A 17,429-nucleotide genomic window follows, 5' to 3' on the forward strand; every position below is an offset into this window, starting at 1 on the left:
TACTTTTTTTTTTCTCATACAAGTGATACTTTTCAAGAGGGGCTGACTGAGGAAATACCTGTAAGTTAATTATATTTCTTCACATGTTATCAGGTATGAAATGAAGAATCCATAGTAGAAAAACATCACTAGAGGAACGTATATATCACTTTATAAGAGGAATGACTCCTAGAAACAAGGAATTAGGCTGGGAATTACTCATCTCCCACTCTTCACAGAGCAAAGACTGCAGGGCCTGGGTAGTCCACCAACACCATCTTGTAGACAAAGACTGAGTTTAGACACGATTTGTTTTAGGACCTATTGAACATACTTAAGCATAAAAATGGAAACACCAAATGGAAGTGGTGGAGGAAACCCTGCCTCTAAGAGCTAAAATAGCAATTCAGAAAACTGACTGTACCTTCAAAAGAATACAAAAAGATGTGGTACCTATGAATCAGGAACAGGAAGTCATAGGAAAGAACAGTCTGAAATGAAAAGAATTTCAAAGAATGGGACACAAAAAAAGAAATCCAACATAAATGATCATGCCATTTGAAAATATAAATTGAACATAAAACTAAAATATAAAAAAGGAAACTCTCCTGAACTGTATACAAAATGTGTAAGTACAAAAAAAGAATTTTTCAAGTTCTAAGCAAAGTAAATTAAAATAACCTAAACTTACCTATATGCTGGAAATCTGTATGTTCTAAACTAAAAAGAGAAAGAAAAAATAATCCTCCTATATACAACCAAGTGAACCCCAAAATACAAGGGGTGATGGTAAGCTCCCCAAAGCCAGAAATTAGCCTGGCCACCTTCCTCTCTTCAGCAGCACTAATTTCAGAAGACAACAGAGCAAAACACTTGGAATTCTCTGTTAAACAGCTCCAAGACTCAACATTTATTATCAACCAAATGATGTCCTCACATTTAAGAGAATACGATGACATTCCTTAAAATGAAAAAGCATCAAACATACTTGAATTTTCTTAATGTAACATAGTAAATGTTACAAATATTTTAAAATTGAGAAATTTTAAAAAATTAGAATATAAAAATAAGAAGAGGTCTGGTAGTTGGCACTAACACCAGGTAAAACATAGATACATCATAGATTTTGGCAAAATTCTGGTTAACAACTATATGCACATACACAATTATCTATGAGAAGACTAATACATACATATTTATACATATACAAACATATATATATTCCTGTATACATTAAAATAACATAATTTAAATCAATAACCATGGAAATTGCACTAAGACTGCAAAACATAGCGCAAGAGGAAAAAGGAAACTAAACTCTTTGTTTACAATGGAGAAGCCTTCAAAAAATAAACAAATTCTGGCTATTAGAGAAATATATACAAAGTACTTTAGTAAACTTACAGGTAACTAGTTGTATAATATAAACATCACATATAGCTTTCAAAATATGCAGGGAAGATACAAGTAAAAAATATTTTGCCTGCAGAACAAAAATAAAGATAAAACAAAGGAAAGAACAAATAAATATGAAAAACAGAACACACAGAATATAATGGCACAAGCGAAGTCAACCCTTGCCATTATTAAAATAGAAAGCAAAAGAATAGGTCATGCATTAAATGACCCATCATTAATTTAATAAAAATTTTATGGGGAAAACAGAAAGAATACTATCTCATTATAAGAACACACGCTTTGCAATTTCAGAATTATTAGGTGTAAGTAACTAAAAGAAATCTTAGAACCAAGGTAATCATGCTTTGCATTATGTACAAAATACACAGCTAAAATAAAGAGAGACTAGTGAAAAGAAACAAAAAAAAGAGAGAAAATAAGCAAAGATAAAAAATAAATTGGGCCTCTGGGTCCAAGTCCAAATTTTCTAGAGAAAGCATGCGACTTTCTCAGGTTGAGCTATGTGTCCACCCAGGTCCAAATAACATGGTTATTTGGTTAAAGGGCTTCTAGAGCCCAGGCCTCAGTGGGAGCTGTGCTGAGGGTAATGTGTGAGGTCATCTGTGACAAGACCCCAGAGGAGTCAACAACATGTCACCACATATGTTAATTTCTTCTTGTTCTCACAGTCTTTGTTCTTTAATATTTTCAGGTTTGTCAGATGGAATTTTCTAAATGTTCTTCAAAAGCAAGGACCATATCTGACAATTCTTTCATATTTTTTCTACAGTACAATGCACACAGTAGCTGCTTAATAAAAATATCCTGAACTTCATTCTTTTCTGTTCCCTAAACAGAATCCTTGTGAAATACTAAAATAGAACACACACACACATACACACACCCCTACATGCACACATGCACACCTGCATACACAGACATACACACACACACACACACTTTAAGCTCTGATTTGAACACTACGAAGTGTCCAAAAATCATACTGAATTGCCTTCTCAGCCTATCTATTGAATTAATAAAATCCACGTATCATTTCTGAAATCCAAAACAACTATACAAATTAAGTTACCTATTTTCTAATGTTGGATTTGCTAGACATGTGAACATAAACTTACAGGCAAACTGAAGCTTGGCTTCTCTGCTGACAATTGTTCCAAGTGAATTTGTTGCAAAACATTGGTAAGTTCCTGTATCCCAATTTCTGTTGGGGCTAATAACCACAAGATTTCCTCCATTCAGCTTATAACGATGTTCCATACTCGTATCAATATCACTTCCATTCAGTTGCCATCTGTAAAACAAATATCAAGGTTTTCCCCCCTTAGTATTTTTAACTGAAAAGAAGGCTCTCCATTATAAAATCTACTTCAAACATTATCCCTCATATAAGTAAAAAGTGATACATATATTATTCAAGTGTTACATAACTGAAGATCAAATATGGCCAAGTATGTATCAGAAACAAAAAGTTAAAGCACAGTAGAAAGTACAACAGAGTAGCATCTCTAAGTTAAAGGGTTTTAAACGTTTCTTAGGAGATGGGAATGATTTTGTTTGCTCACTAGGGGAAAAGTTAGGCTAGGTCTGCAAAGGCAAAGATGAATTAGAAAGTTGAGGTAATTATCTCAGATACTTTAGGCCAAGCTCCTGCTGACAATGAAGGAAGACAACAGCACATTTCTTTGATTTATCCAGATTGACTGAGCACATTTAATAAATTAATTGGGTAAGTGCTCAACTATCCATTTCAATTTGTCTGGGTAAATACCTGTCCCCGAGGCATTCTCCACTTTTCTAAGGCATCACAGTGCTATTTACAAAATGGTATACTGTGGTAAAAGACATAAACACCACCTAGGGGGTCAGAAAAAGTAAAGGCACTCACCCCAGAGCCATATTTATCAATGAGAAGCCTCAAGATAAACGAAGAGAGAAGCTGGTTTTTAAATAAGAGTTTTTAAGCTGAAAGTTTTTAAACAGTAAGTATGCTTGACGTATCACGGGTGTTTTAAACACTCATTCACATCCCACAGTCTCAAGAACACATTACTGTAAAAAACAGGGTACCCACCTCCTAGATGACCCAATTTTTATAATGAAATTACACTGCCATCAGTTCTGTAAATTGTAGCATATTATAACAATGGTCATATCAATTATTCTTTATAATAATTTACCAAAAATGAAAAATATCATGCCCATTTTATAGATAATGATTTTAATAAAGCAACTGTGTGAGTTGACAACTGTCCCCAAAACTATTACTTGGTGGGATCAGGAGTCACATCTATTGAGGACCGCGCCGGGGATGGTGGAGAATGAACAGACACAAGAGACAAAGACAAACAGAGAACATGGCGGCCGCACCCCGAGCCTCCGCCTCACTTTATTTAGACTCCATAAACCTCACGTCAGCAGAAATAACACAATGCAAAACAAACTTTCTCTACCCAGACGTAACCTTCTGCTTAGTTCCTTGTCTCTAGGCTCTTCCTTATTTGTCTGCCTTCTTGGCGCCTACGGGAGCTCATTAAAAGTTCAACTGGAGATACTGTCCTTGAGCCCTATCTATTCTTAGCATATTGTTTTCAATGGCCCCTGCATGCATCTACTTGAATTCCAGCTCAGAGTTCTTCAGTGATGCTATGGGCCATCTCTAAATTGTTGCTTTAAAATATAAAATATTTAACCTGCACATATTTTGTGAAAACATACAAAGAGATGAAATGTGAACATCATCTCAAATAGAAGTGCATAAAGTTAAATGGAATATTATACAATTGTGAAAATGGGCCACTTTTATAAACAGGGATGACTCAAGCAATGGTACATAAAAAAGTAAATTAAAACATTCAGTTAGATACCGTTTATGTGAAGTTTTAAAACACAGTTGAGGTTTATAATTTTCAGACCTTTTAAAATCTACTTACTACATTAAAATGTATAATACATTATAATATATAATCATACGTTATATTTTATATATAATTATACTGTATAATTATACAGTATAATACAATAATATATAATTATTAATTATGTACTAAGTGTATTTTAAAAGGTATGAAAATTATAAATCTCAACTTTTTTTTTTTTGAGAACTGAGTCTCTCTCTGTCACCCAGGCTGGAGTGTAGTGGCACAATCTCAGTTCACTGCAAGCTCTGCTTCCTGAGTTCACGCAATTCTCCTGCCTCAGCCTCCTGAGTAGCTGGGACTACAGGCACCCACCTCTAGGCCCGGCTAATGTTTTTGCATTTTTAGTAGAGACAGGGTTTCACTGTGTTAGCCAGAATGGTCTCAACCTCCTGACCTCGTGATCCACCTGCCTCGGCCTTTCAAAGTGCTGGGATTACAGGCGTGAGACACCGCGCCCGGCCATAAACTTCAACTGTAAGGTATTTTAAAGCTCTCACAGAGAGATAGTAGGATGTGTTTAGAGGGCCTACACTGGGAAATTTAGCTTTTTTGGTTTTAGTTCTTAAATTAAGAAGTAATTATATGGAAGTTCATCATTATGCCCTATTGTATGTCTATATCATTTTCTATATCAGAAATAATGCATAATGAAGTTTTAATGACGGAGTAGTAAAGAAAATGGCTGAGTTTATAAGTTTAATCCATACTGCTCAAAGTGATATTTTATCATTTGCTAATTTTAAAAATCAAGGGTTTCTCACTTTTTCTTTTTTCCTTCACATACGAACTCCTTAGGTCTTAAAGCAACATTTTAATAAGAAGACCCAAATGAAATTAAGAGAACACACTGGAGGTTCCAGCTCTTCTCTTTTGAACTGGAACAAAATTAGAAAGAAAAAGCTACATCTTTTTCATTTGTGGCAGATTTCTGCTGTTGGTTTTTGTTTGGTTTACTTGTAAAGTAATTCTCTTATGATCCTTCCCAAGTCAATTTCATATCTGCATGAACATTTGTGTCTCATTTTGATTTTAGGTCTACCTTAAGGTTTGAATTTGAAATGGGAGCACTCATAAACCTTCTTTCATCTTATTCAATCCCAAGTCCTAGAACCACAGAAATTCAGAAAAGCAAGCAAAATAAAGAAGAAGTGTCCATCTACACTCTTTGTGAATACTCTGAAACACAATATGGTCTGCAGGCCAGCATCAACACCCCATGAGAGCCTGTTGGAGATGCATAATCTGGGGCAATACTGAGTCAGAATCTGCATCTTAAGATTTCCCAGGGTCTAATATGCATATTCAAGTTTGAGAAGAACTGATCTAGACCATCCCCCAAAAGTAACCATGGACTGCCTACAGTAGACACAAGCAGAAAAGAACTGCTCACGTTTAATTTAGCCTATTTCATATTCAACAGCCGATTAGAAAGCCCTTCCCTCCCTCTCCTTCCTTCCTTCCTTCCTTCCTTCCTTCCTTCCTTCCTTCCTTCCTTCCCTCCCTCCCTCCTTCCCTCCTTCCCTCTCCCTCCCTTCCTCTCTTCCTCCCTCCCTCCCTTCTTCCCAGTCAGCAAAAAAACATTTATGAAGTGTCTATATTGGGCAATTTTCCATGTTCTGAAGTTGTGGTAAAAGGTTCTTGACTTCCTGAAGCTCACATTTTTGTAGATATTTTTTCCCCTAGTTTCCTAGTTTCTGTTCCCACCCCCACCCCCTCTGCCTAATCCCCAGGCCTTAGCTATGACTTTCAAGCAACAGTATAATGAAAAGAAATGGAATTCAGTAACAACTGCTCATTGGTTTATCAGTTGGACTCACCTGACACCCACCGCATGGCCATGGAAAATGACCTAACACTCCTGAACCTAAGCTTTTAACATATAAAATGGAGAGAATGCCATCCATCCCATAGGATTGCTCTTCAAATTTATTCAGACAATGTATGCAAAGCTCTCAGCTCAGTGCTTCCACAGGGTAGGCATTCAACAAACAGGCAAATGTCATGGCTAGTATGGGAGGAGGCCCCATCAAAGGCTGCAAACCCATCTGTCCCCTTTGTTTCTCTTTTGTTCCATTCCTATCAAGCACATGATAGTTCTACGTTCAATTCAATGCTTTTAGTCCTCTCCTTTTACATGGAACAGACTATGTCTTCCACATATGGTTGGACGACATTGGTACCTGCCCTGAGAAGTCAGCAAAAAGTAGGCTGAGAACATATACTGACACTGACTTTTAAAGAATACATCTGACAGTAAATCACAAGTGGGTGGGTTTAATTTTTTAAGCTGTAAGAGATTTCTCAGTTACTAAGTGACTAAATGCTTGCAGCAGGACAAACTCCTCTAAACACAAATCAGGAAAGATGCAGTTAAGTTCAAACACTTTTGAATGAAAGACTCTCATGACAAAGGGCACTTGAGTTTTCCTCACCTAAAAAGAGCAGTTTTTATAGGAAAAAACACTTTTTAGCTCAGGAGTTAGAATGTTTATGGCCTGACTAAGCATGCCTGATGGCTTCATTTGAAAATTGTGTTTTTGTGTTTGGCTGAAGAATAATCAAGGTACAGTGGCTATATGGAAAATTTTAAAGATAAATAAAATATGGAGAAGCACTTATTCTTATGGATTTAACAGCTGGAAAGATTTAAGAAACCATAAAATATGCTGGAATATACTTTATTTCATCATGTATCTAAGATGTAAAAGCTATCATCCTTAAGTTTTGACTAAAGGACCAAAATGGAAAAGATTTGTTCCATTACACACAAATGCTTCTCACTTCCTTTAGTTAGGTATTCATCATACAGACACAATCCCTAGATTATTTCACTATGTGAAAAGGCAAAGACTATTATTTTTAAAATGTGTTCCTGCATTTTTAAATATGTTCCCAAAGTATTAGTGCATTCGAGTTAGTAAACTCTTTAGAGCTAAATTATACTTGCCATAACCAGAAGAATGTTTATTTTAACAAAGCAATATAATTATTTTTCTCCTGCCTAATACTAGTCATCATTAAATGGAGCTCACCCCAGGTTATATAAAATTTCTCAATATCTTATTAAACATTGATTGTTTTTCCTCTTGCTGAAAATATGTGAATTCAAAAGGGTTGTCTTTGTTTAAACTCTGAAATGTGCAAGTAATCTCTGGGCCTAAGCTGCCAACAGTTATTAATATTTTATCCCAAGAAACAAAATAGTATACCTAAGTTACTAATGCAAAATACTCATATTTGGGACTGACTTCTAAGTATGTCCAGTATTTTCATTCATGTAAGAAATGAATAATAAGGGCCAGGCACAGTGGCTCATGCCTTTAATCCTAATACTTTGGGAGGTCAAGCTGGGCAGATCTCTTGAAGCCACTAGTTTGAGACCAGCCTGGGTAACATGGCAAAACCCTGTCTTTACAAGAAAATGTGAAAACTAGCCAGGTGTGATGGCATGCACCTGTAGTCCCCACTACTCGGGAGACTAGGGTGAGAGGGCTTGAGCCTGGGAGATGGAGCTTGCCGCCAGCTGAGATGGCACCACTGCACTCCAGAGTTGTAGACAGAGCCAGATCCTGTCTCAAACAAACAAACAAAACCTGAAGGGATATGCAGGCTCAGCTCCTTCTTTTCCAAAGTATGTGTCCAATAAATCTTCAAATTAGACTCATTTTCTTTGCAGGAAACTGTAATCCAACTGTCCAGGCTTCACGAACACAACACTCAGTAGTAAGGTATGAGAGGTAAACGGCACACTCAGGTCATAAATTTGGGAAGCTTTTAGTAGTAAACATTGCCTTTTGGTTATGCATATTCATAATTCTTTGTACAAGTGACAAATTTCTACTTTTATCAAGGAATTTAAAAGTTCACCAGGAACTCTATCAGAATGAAATCTTTTTGAAATATGAAAATTACTTAAAACTTCATAAAAGTATATTTGCATTCCCAAATCCCATTCCAAAAGGCTTAATGCAGTGATCTGGAGCAAAAGAAGGCAACCTCATGTCTCTTGCGGCTACACACACCAGCATTTCAATCATATAACATTTACATTGTGCTCCAGAAGCAGACTAGCCTTGTAGCTTCAGCTTGGTGGTAAATGTCACAAGATTAAACACCTTTGCATAATCATCATGTTGTAACACTCTTGAATGATCCTATAAGTTCAGTGTCAGCCTTCAGTGTTCAAACACTCATTCTATACAAATTAGAATTTGCTTTTAGAATCACAAGTGAGAAATGATTTATTACTCATATTTCACAAATCTAGTAATTCTCAATGAGCTCTCATCCTCTTAAACTGGTTTGTGTGAAGGTTCTATGTGAATTTCTGTCTCAGTCAATAATCAGAGAGAAATATTTGGGGTACTGGAATTAGAAGTCCTGGGTTACTGGCCTACTTAAGGCAGCGTACCTTTGATCAATCCCCTTCTTTTAAATCTTAGTTACATTTTCTATACACAACAGGGACACTGGCTAGAAAAGATAGTGTCTGAGAGAATTGGACCAAGCCTAATAAAATAGAATGGTGGAGTCTAAGGCAGATTTCCACCTATAAATGAATTTGAATACAATTTCCTTAAAACAGCTGCATGCCCTGAGGCCAACAATTTTTGATTCTTGAATAGAAAGCATAATGTACCTGACACAGGAGATATTTCAAAACTGGTAGTTATTACTCCTAAATGATAAAAACTTTCATTGTCACTTTCAGGAAATAAATTAAAACATCAGTGACTGAGGGTATACAAATCACTGCCTTCCAATACAAAGAACAAACTATGTTTGAGAGAGAGAAAGAAAATGAATGTGTGTGTGTGTGTGTGTGTGTAAACACAAATCTGTATAATAATGAGTTAAATCAGTAAAAAAGCCTAAATTCTAAGGGTCAAAAGGTGCTTTTCAAAGTATTTAAGCTCCACTGGATAATGGCTATTTCAATACTGTTGAATTTCTACCATCAGGCATCATACTTTGTATATGACAGGGACTAGTAGAAGTTTCTTGAATAAAGCAATATAATTCTATTCTCTACCCTAGCCATAACTAACCTCCACATAGTCTTCACTGACTGTGGTCATCCTTATTGTCAATAAACAATCTTAAAGATACAGAATTAATGCATCACTGTTTTCCTTTATCTTACTAGTTATTATTATTTAACATATTAGTTATTATCAGCAATGACAACCTTTCCACAAAACCACGATGGTATGGAATAACAATAATGAATATAAACACAGATGTATTTTGTCATTGGTATAATTTAAAGCAGTAGGCTCTAAATTGTGTCTTCCATTTGAACTTGCTAATAAGGCTAGACAATATCACGACTTGAAATTGAGGCTAACAAAACTGAAAAGAAATGACTTCAAGTAGTTTAAAAAAATGATCCCCAAATAGAATTCACCTCACAGTCGATTATATAAAGCTATTATCTTTCAGAATATCTATTCTGTCACACAAAATCTGGTCTGGACAACGGACATACAAACAATATTCTGGAGAAAAACAAACATTGCATTTTAAACTTCAACATAAACCAATGTGAAAAGAACAAAATAACTTACTAAAATTTGGGGAGGCTGGGATTTGGGTTTAGGAAATACATCCACACTAAATCAACAGGCAATACTTGATTTGGGGTTTGACAGGAAAATCAGAAATTTAATCACAGAAGCAATTTGTGGTTTTAGATGCAGCTTTCAAGTTAATAAGCAAATGCGTTTGTGTTCAAATGCAATGTTTGTTAATATGTTTACTGAAGTGATGAGAATAATTGCAGCCTTTGAAAGAATGAATGTCTGAATTTGCATATTCAATACTTTATCCAAAAATAACCAGTTAGACTTCAGCAATAACTGCTAAAGACCTAAATTAGTTAAAGTTGCGATGCTGTTTTTTTTTAAAAAACTGAATGTTTAAAATGTGTTTTATGATATAGATTCCCACTTCTCCCTCACTGATAAATTTTGAACATCCATACAAACATAAAACAGATTAGACAGCTACATTGGGATTAAAAACAACTGTTCACTTTACATGGTTCTAACCTGGTTCATATCAATCACGGAGTCTCTTAAAATTATTTCAAGGAGTGTTACAGATGTTTTCCCTTATTGCCTTCCCTGCAGCCATCTTAGCTTTTCCTGGTAGCACCTCCTCCATTCTCCTTTAAAGAACCCCTCCTCACATGACCCTGGCCTGGCCAGTCAGAACATTCCGTGTCTCAACCTTACTGATTGGTTAAGAATGTGAATGTGACCCAACTGATTTAGCTTGTGTTTGTTCAATACGTGTATATCCATTCCCCTTGCCCCACTGAAAAAAACACAAGAAAGAGAAACAAAGGATGTGATTTATTTTGCTATACTATCACCTTTAATATCTGAAATCTAACCTTTATATCTCTGCTGGGTATTGACTACTGACAGGATTAGCGTCATTTTTATTTCACATTTTTCTGACATCATTTGGAGCTTTTGATGACATTTATAAGAAAGATACCCTACTCTTCCAGTTGACATTTTGCAGAAGAAATGAGTAGCCTGGAGTTCCAGGCAGCCATCTGTGTCACCTCAAGGCAATTTGTCTTTAAATGGAGCCAAAAAATAAGACTCAATACACATTTAAGAATATCTTATAGAATAAACTATTAACAACTTCTGACCCTGTGATCCTTTATGATATTCTTGACTCCTGAAATATAATACAATTCCAAAATCTGTTATTTGTTTTCCCCCTTATTAACTTTATACCACTTTGTTGATGCCACCAATTAAGCATTCACTATTTCGCTAGGCATTTGGAATGTAAGAATGAAGAACACACTTCACCTTTAAAGGTGTCTTCACCTTTAAAGGAGTTACAGTCTACTAGGGCAATCTGACTTCATTTTGATAAGCCTTACCATACGGATAATCCAATGCAATGGTTGGGCATATTGTTTGAGCACAGAATCCAGCACTAAGGATGTCAAGAAGGCTTCCTGGGAGAGATGACAATGCAACCAAGTTTAAACAGCCCTGTAAGAGGCTCTTACCTCTACCTCTGTTTGCCTCAGGCACTGTACATATTCTTTAGTGTTTATGTTTTGTCTTCATTCCACCACGTGGCTATTTCATTACTCTCCCCGGCTGACTGTGGGTGTGGGGACCACAGCTCACCAGCTAGAGAAGCCAGGATGTGGAAAGGAGATGAACTTGAGCATGAACACAGAGAACTGGACTTAGAAATCTGACAAAAAAGATTTCATTTCTTTAAGTGTCAAAATAATTTAGAGGAACAATAACTCGTCTTGCCTTGAGGCATAAAAGTAAAATAACAATGATATCAGATCTTATATAGCAATAAGAAATATGTAAAGGACAAATTACGTATAATCAAAATTATGCTTAAAAAGTCATATATATACTATATTATGATATAGACTATATAGCATATAGCACATACACTATACGTGTACTATATATTCTAAAAATGGAACACTATATGTATATAGAATTGATAGCATACATACTATATATATACACTCTCTCTATATATAGCCAAATACAGTACTATGTGTAGTACTCTGTGTGCCTAGATATACATTACTATCTATCAATATATAGACAAGAAATAAACTCAGACTTCCCTTCCTTACATCCATTCCTTGAATAAATGGTTAGCAGAAATTAGCATATTATTTTATTTTCCCTTTCTTTCTTATACTGAATGCATTTAGTTGACTATCAGTAAATTAAATATGTGCAGGATGTGACTCCATTATAGAGAACCACGTTTAAAAACAACTGTGGCCAGGAAAGACCTCCACTTTGCAATGATATTTAGCCCTTACAACTTCTGTATCCAAGATTCCTTACACTCTATTAAAAGTGTTTACCTGTTCCTATAGAGCTGAAAGAGAATAATGTTCTCTTTACTTCCTTGTGAAGACAGAAAAATGAAAGAGCATTTATAGAAAAGAGTTGTGGGCCCTGGGGTCGACCTGAAACATTCTGCAAGCCTGGGCATATTCATCTGTACTGTCGAATACAGTGGCAACAAGCCACCTGTGGCTACCAAGCACTTGAAATGAAGCTGCTGTGACTGAACAACAGAATTTTTAGTTTAACTTAATTGATTTAAATTTCAAGGGTCACATGTGGTTACTGGCTACCATATTGGACAGCACACCTCTAAGTCTTGAGGTAGACTAAAAGTTGGAAACACAAGGCCCACATGGGCCACATTCAGACTTAGACTTATCTTTTTTGGTCCACATTAGAGTTAACAGTAAAGTGAGAGATTCCAAAATAAAAATATCTAAATTTTAAAACTCTCTTAAAAAGCTTTGGTAATACTGGACCAAGATTCCTAGATGGTAACAATTGGCCAGTGCTGAGAAGCAGTTATGACCACGTGATGACAGGCTCGGGCCTGAATGATGGACAGTTTCCAGTCGTTATTCAATATGTCTATATGCTCTTCAGGCAGGCCTTCCTCTTTCAATATTGTTATTTTCCCGGTCCCTGTTGGCATGTACCTGTTTTACCCCACTCACTAAAACACGTGACCCCTTTAAATGCCATCAGCATCTGTGACCAGGGATTCTCCTATTTGTGGTCTTTCATCTTAGAATAGTTGGTTGGACATTTCTAACCCCACAAAATGTGGAAGAAAATCTTTCCCATTTAGAAAAAGTATTAATACTTCCTCAGGGTAACCTCTTTCAGCACTATCAGCAATTACAATGAGACTGAATACTAATTAACCTTTAAATATAGGCTTTGGGGCTCAGGCAGGGAAATGCAAAAAAAAAGAATAAAATCCTCAATTAAACCCTAAGACAAGTAATTTCTCTTGAGAATTTCTGAACTTTTGGATTTCTAACATGGCCAATTAAGAGTTCTTTTTACCTGATGGGATAAAAACAAAGACAAGATCACTCTTCAGACAAGTTGGCATCAGTCTATAAGGCAGGCTTTGGGCTTTCAAAGGACATTCTTTACAAGATTCTTTAACTTTATTCTGAATCCTTAGAAACATGTTTGGATTGCCTTTAACAAGTGGTTTCACATGGCTCCTTAATATTCCTCCTTGGCTGCCTCTCTATCTGCTTATATTTATGATTATATATGTTAAAAAATGCTTTCTCTGACTTCATGTAAAAAAATCCACCATATTCTTCCTTTTTATGTCCTCGATGTTATTATATATTTATAGTATTTATTTGTGATTTTTGAAGGACAATAAAAAAATAACAATAAGCAAGCATATTTTATTCTGAACGATTTTAAAGAATGTGAAATATTACCTAGTTGAATATTAAAGTTAAAAGGTAGGGAAAAAATAAGGCCAAAAATAAAGATGTCATCTAACAAGATAAATTTGTCATTACAACCCACATTTTTCCATACCCCATTTACTGCAGTGGCACAATCTATTTCTTCCTCAGATAACATGAATAACAAGGGATTGTTTCTTGTTAAAACAAAGTCTGATATTTCTTAGAATGAAAAGAGCTTCCCTTGTGCTTTTCTAGGTCCCAATTTCTAGTGATCATAAACTTTTAGTTTAAGTGAAATTTTATATTGGTTAGAAATCTTAACTTTAGAAAAATTTTTAAAGTTATAATCAAAGTATCTGCTCTATTTGGCTACAAACCAAAAATCATCAAACAATACCAAACATGTTAAATTTCTTCATTTATCAAACCTAAAACTAATAAATCACACATCTCCTAGTCTCAGTTACAGATTTTGTTTAAATTGTAAAATATAAATGACAGGATGATATCCCAGGACGTAAAATAAAACAAAAATCACTATGCAAACAATGAAACTTCTTTATCAACATTTTACATGTTATCAATATATTTAAATACAGACTCCATGGTATTACAATAGGCACCCAGTATATAAAGACATAATAACTACACAAGGTTATTTTTGGATATCTAAGCTCAAAACATTTGGTTATGTGATAAAACTATACAAACATAATGAATATTCATTTAGAAATACATTCCTATATGACTAAATCTCGTATCTTGACAACTTTTCAGCTGAACACATTTATCACCAAATTATTCATAAGATAAACACCAGGAAATACAACTTTCCTGACAACAGAAAAAGAGCCCACACATGAGTCATTCACATGGCTGCTTCATCATATTTACAGCTATGTCTATGAGAATAATCCTTCATTTCAGGGAGAAACAAACAGATGCATTTAAAAGGTGTTAGAATGCCATATAAAAATGGTGGAAAAAAGTATTTCCAGGATAATGTCTTGTTAAGCTGATCTGTTCAACTTTCCCCATAAGAAGAAAATATTTCCAGATTTGGCATATTCTTATGTCAGATTAATGGAACTAGTTCATAAAACAGTTTCTTGCTTTTTTAAATGATTTTATTAAATAACTTCTTATTTCTATAGAAAGAGGTAGAGGCAGAGAAAAACTTTTTCTCATCTTTGCCAAGTCTAATCAGGAACCTGGAATTAAAATGCTTATTTTGTTGAAGTATACAATAGGGCCTCAATAAATATGTTGTTAAATATTGTTGAAAGAGACTATCTTGATTACTTCCAGATGCAAAAATACAAAAACCTACCTTCTACCCCAATCCTGATCCAATTTACCATGACTATTGGCTTCAATTATTTATATAGTTTAAGAGAACAACAGAGGTTCAGTAAGATCTAAATTACAACTCTAAGCATTTAAAATTTTATTAATACTGGCTGAAGTTTGCTTATTCTGCAGATTATAGAAAAGGTTTTTCAAGCAAACTAACAGTGTAAATGGGGTTTTCGTAGTAGACGTTCACATTGCATGAAAGAGTGTGTTTTTTTACACTTTATCTTAGCCAAAAGGTCGAGAAGCGATAAGAGAGTGTTGTTTTAAAGGTGTCTTGAATACTTTCAACCACTTATAAGAATGCAGCATGTAATTTATAAATAATTCATCTCTTCATGAAAGTAGGTCTCAAAAGCACTCCTAAGAGTAAAAATGATTAGTCCTGGGTTATTTAATAATACAAATACCCATCTGATCCAAATAATCCATCATCATCCCCAAAATATCAATATTTTTTTCTTGAGGTGGTGGGAGAATGAATTTTTTTTTCCTTTTTTCCTTATACCTTTTCATGATGTTTGAAAGTTTTCAGTGAAGAGGAATTGTTTATATAATCTTAAAAATATAGACTTCAACTTGATATACATGTAACAAATGAAATATGTTTTCTCTTCAAGAATCATTAAAATGACTTTGGTAAGAATGCGTTTTATTCTTCCATACTTATTGAATCTCCAAGCACAAATCCATTAAAATAGTAAATGAATGAAAGGTGGGACACAGAAGTATTTGTTTAACTATGATTTCAAATTAACTTTAAAACACAATTTCATCCCCACAATAAATGTAAATCCAAGTTTATAAATTAAATTGCACTAAAAATCAATGAAAAGACATTACTTACTTTAGGGATTCTGCCATGATCAATAACTAATCAAATATATGCTATATATAGATTTAAATCTTTGCATATTGAATCTGTTGAATATATCATACAACTATAGCTTCATATATTTTTTTCTTACTGATGGCATAAATATACTGGAGCAAAGAAAATTCACCATCTCCACATAAATGTGTTTAGTTTTTTTTATTTGAATTTTCAAACTTTTCACTGTACCTGTAATGAGGTGACGGGCTGCCTCTTGCTTCACAATTTAAAGTTATTTTTTCATCTTCTGAACCAACAGGGAAAATACTATTGCTGGGTTCTTTGACAAACACAGGGCCTTGTAAGAGAAGCTCACCTACATAGCGGGGGAAACATCCAAAAAATAATAATCAGTAAAAGGTATTGTGAAAAGTTACATTCCAGTATTGAAGAAAACAAGCAACTAATAAAAATCTAGTACCGCTCCATTTGCCTACAAAGCAAAATGCTCTGTAGACATTGTTTTGTTAAAGGGAATCAATTAACCCACTCAACAGCACAGTACCTACTCTATGAGAACTAACATTGATATGAAAAATATTCCATATTAAGATCACTTCATGCTGCAGTAATTACTTTTTATAACAACAAACTACATCTAAGTGTAGACTGGTGAATACACTATTACCCCAAGTCTTTTTTGTCATAGCCTCTTTGCCAAACTAAAGCTGAATTCAAAACTAATTGAACACCTACGTAATTTCATAAAATCTGCTTGGCATGCAAATGTTAAGCTTGACAATGCTATTTTGCCATTTGGAATGAAAAACACTCAATATTTGGTGGGATGTCCCATTTTATTACTAGCAAATTGAAGAGGAAGATACAGCACTGAACAAGTATCTTTTTAAAGATGTTTCTACTTTGGCCAAGAGAACTTGAACATGCTCTGAGGAGAATTTCCACATAGAGAGAAAAAAATCTCTCTATTGTACTATGAGTTTACAAGTTCACAAAAGAATAAGATAATGCCACCACCAAATGCTTATGGGACTGCAGTTGTATAATCATTGCCACAGCATTTCTGAAAACAAATAAATTCACCCCCTGAAAAAAAAAGCTCTTTACTTTCCTATTTTGCTTGGAATGCTCAGCAAAATTACAGAGGAGTTTCTATTAACTCAGAGAATGAATAAACAGACTAAGAGACAAAGAATCCATGAAAAGTCAGACAAAACGAGATCAAAAAGTAGCAAAAAAGGCCCCAAAACAATGAACTGGCATTTTAGCTACTTCAAATAGCAGTTAACATTTAAAAAAAAATTTACCATAAGTGTGTCAACAATAAATAACAATATGATTAAAATAATCATTGAAATGATAAAAATAGCAGCTGCTAAAGCTGAAATTTTCAAGTAAATCCTATGTGCCCAAATGTGCTCATTACTCCTCAGAATATTCTGTGAGGTAAATGCCATAATTATTCCCAACAGAAGACAAATACTGCACCTAAAAGTGGTTAGGTGGCATAATGGTATAATTTTGGTATAAATGGTATAATGGTATACATAATGGTATAAATTTGGAAATAACAGGAAAGTTGGGGAGATAAACCAAAAGAAGAAAGGTTAGTAGAGATAAGAAAGCAGTGGTTTAAACAAAAAAGGCAAAGAGAAGC

At 34.6% G+C, this 17,429-nt stretch overlaps 1 protein-coding gene across 1 annotated transcript in view; it reads right to left on the reverse strand.

Moving 5' to 3' along the window:
* LOC104680140 (contactin-3) overlaps positions 1–17,429 on the reverse strand; it is a 334,676-nt gene that overhangs the window by 209,298 nt on the left and 107,949 nt on the right. Inside the window, exons 3-4 of the mRNA XM_030938334.1 lie at positions 16,001–16,127; positions 2,514–2,689 (exon numbers count right to left, since the gene is read on the reverse strand). Coding sequence (XP_030794194.1) covers positions 2,514–2,689; positions 16,001–16,127 — 303 coding nt within the window. The remainder of the gene's footprint in view (positions 1–2,513; positions 2,690–16,000; positions 16,128–17,429) is intronic.

Source organism: Rhinopithecus roxellana, chromosome 1, assembly GCF_007565055.1.
Source record: "Rhinopithecus roxellana isolate Shanxi Qingling chromosome 1, ASM756505v1, whole genome shotgun sequence".
Lineage (NCBI taxonomy): Eukaryota > Metazoa > Chordata > Mammalia > Primates > Cercopithecidae > Rhinopithecus > Rhinopithecus roxellana.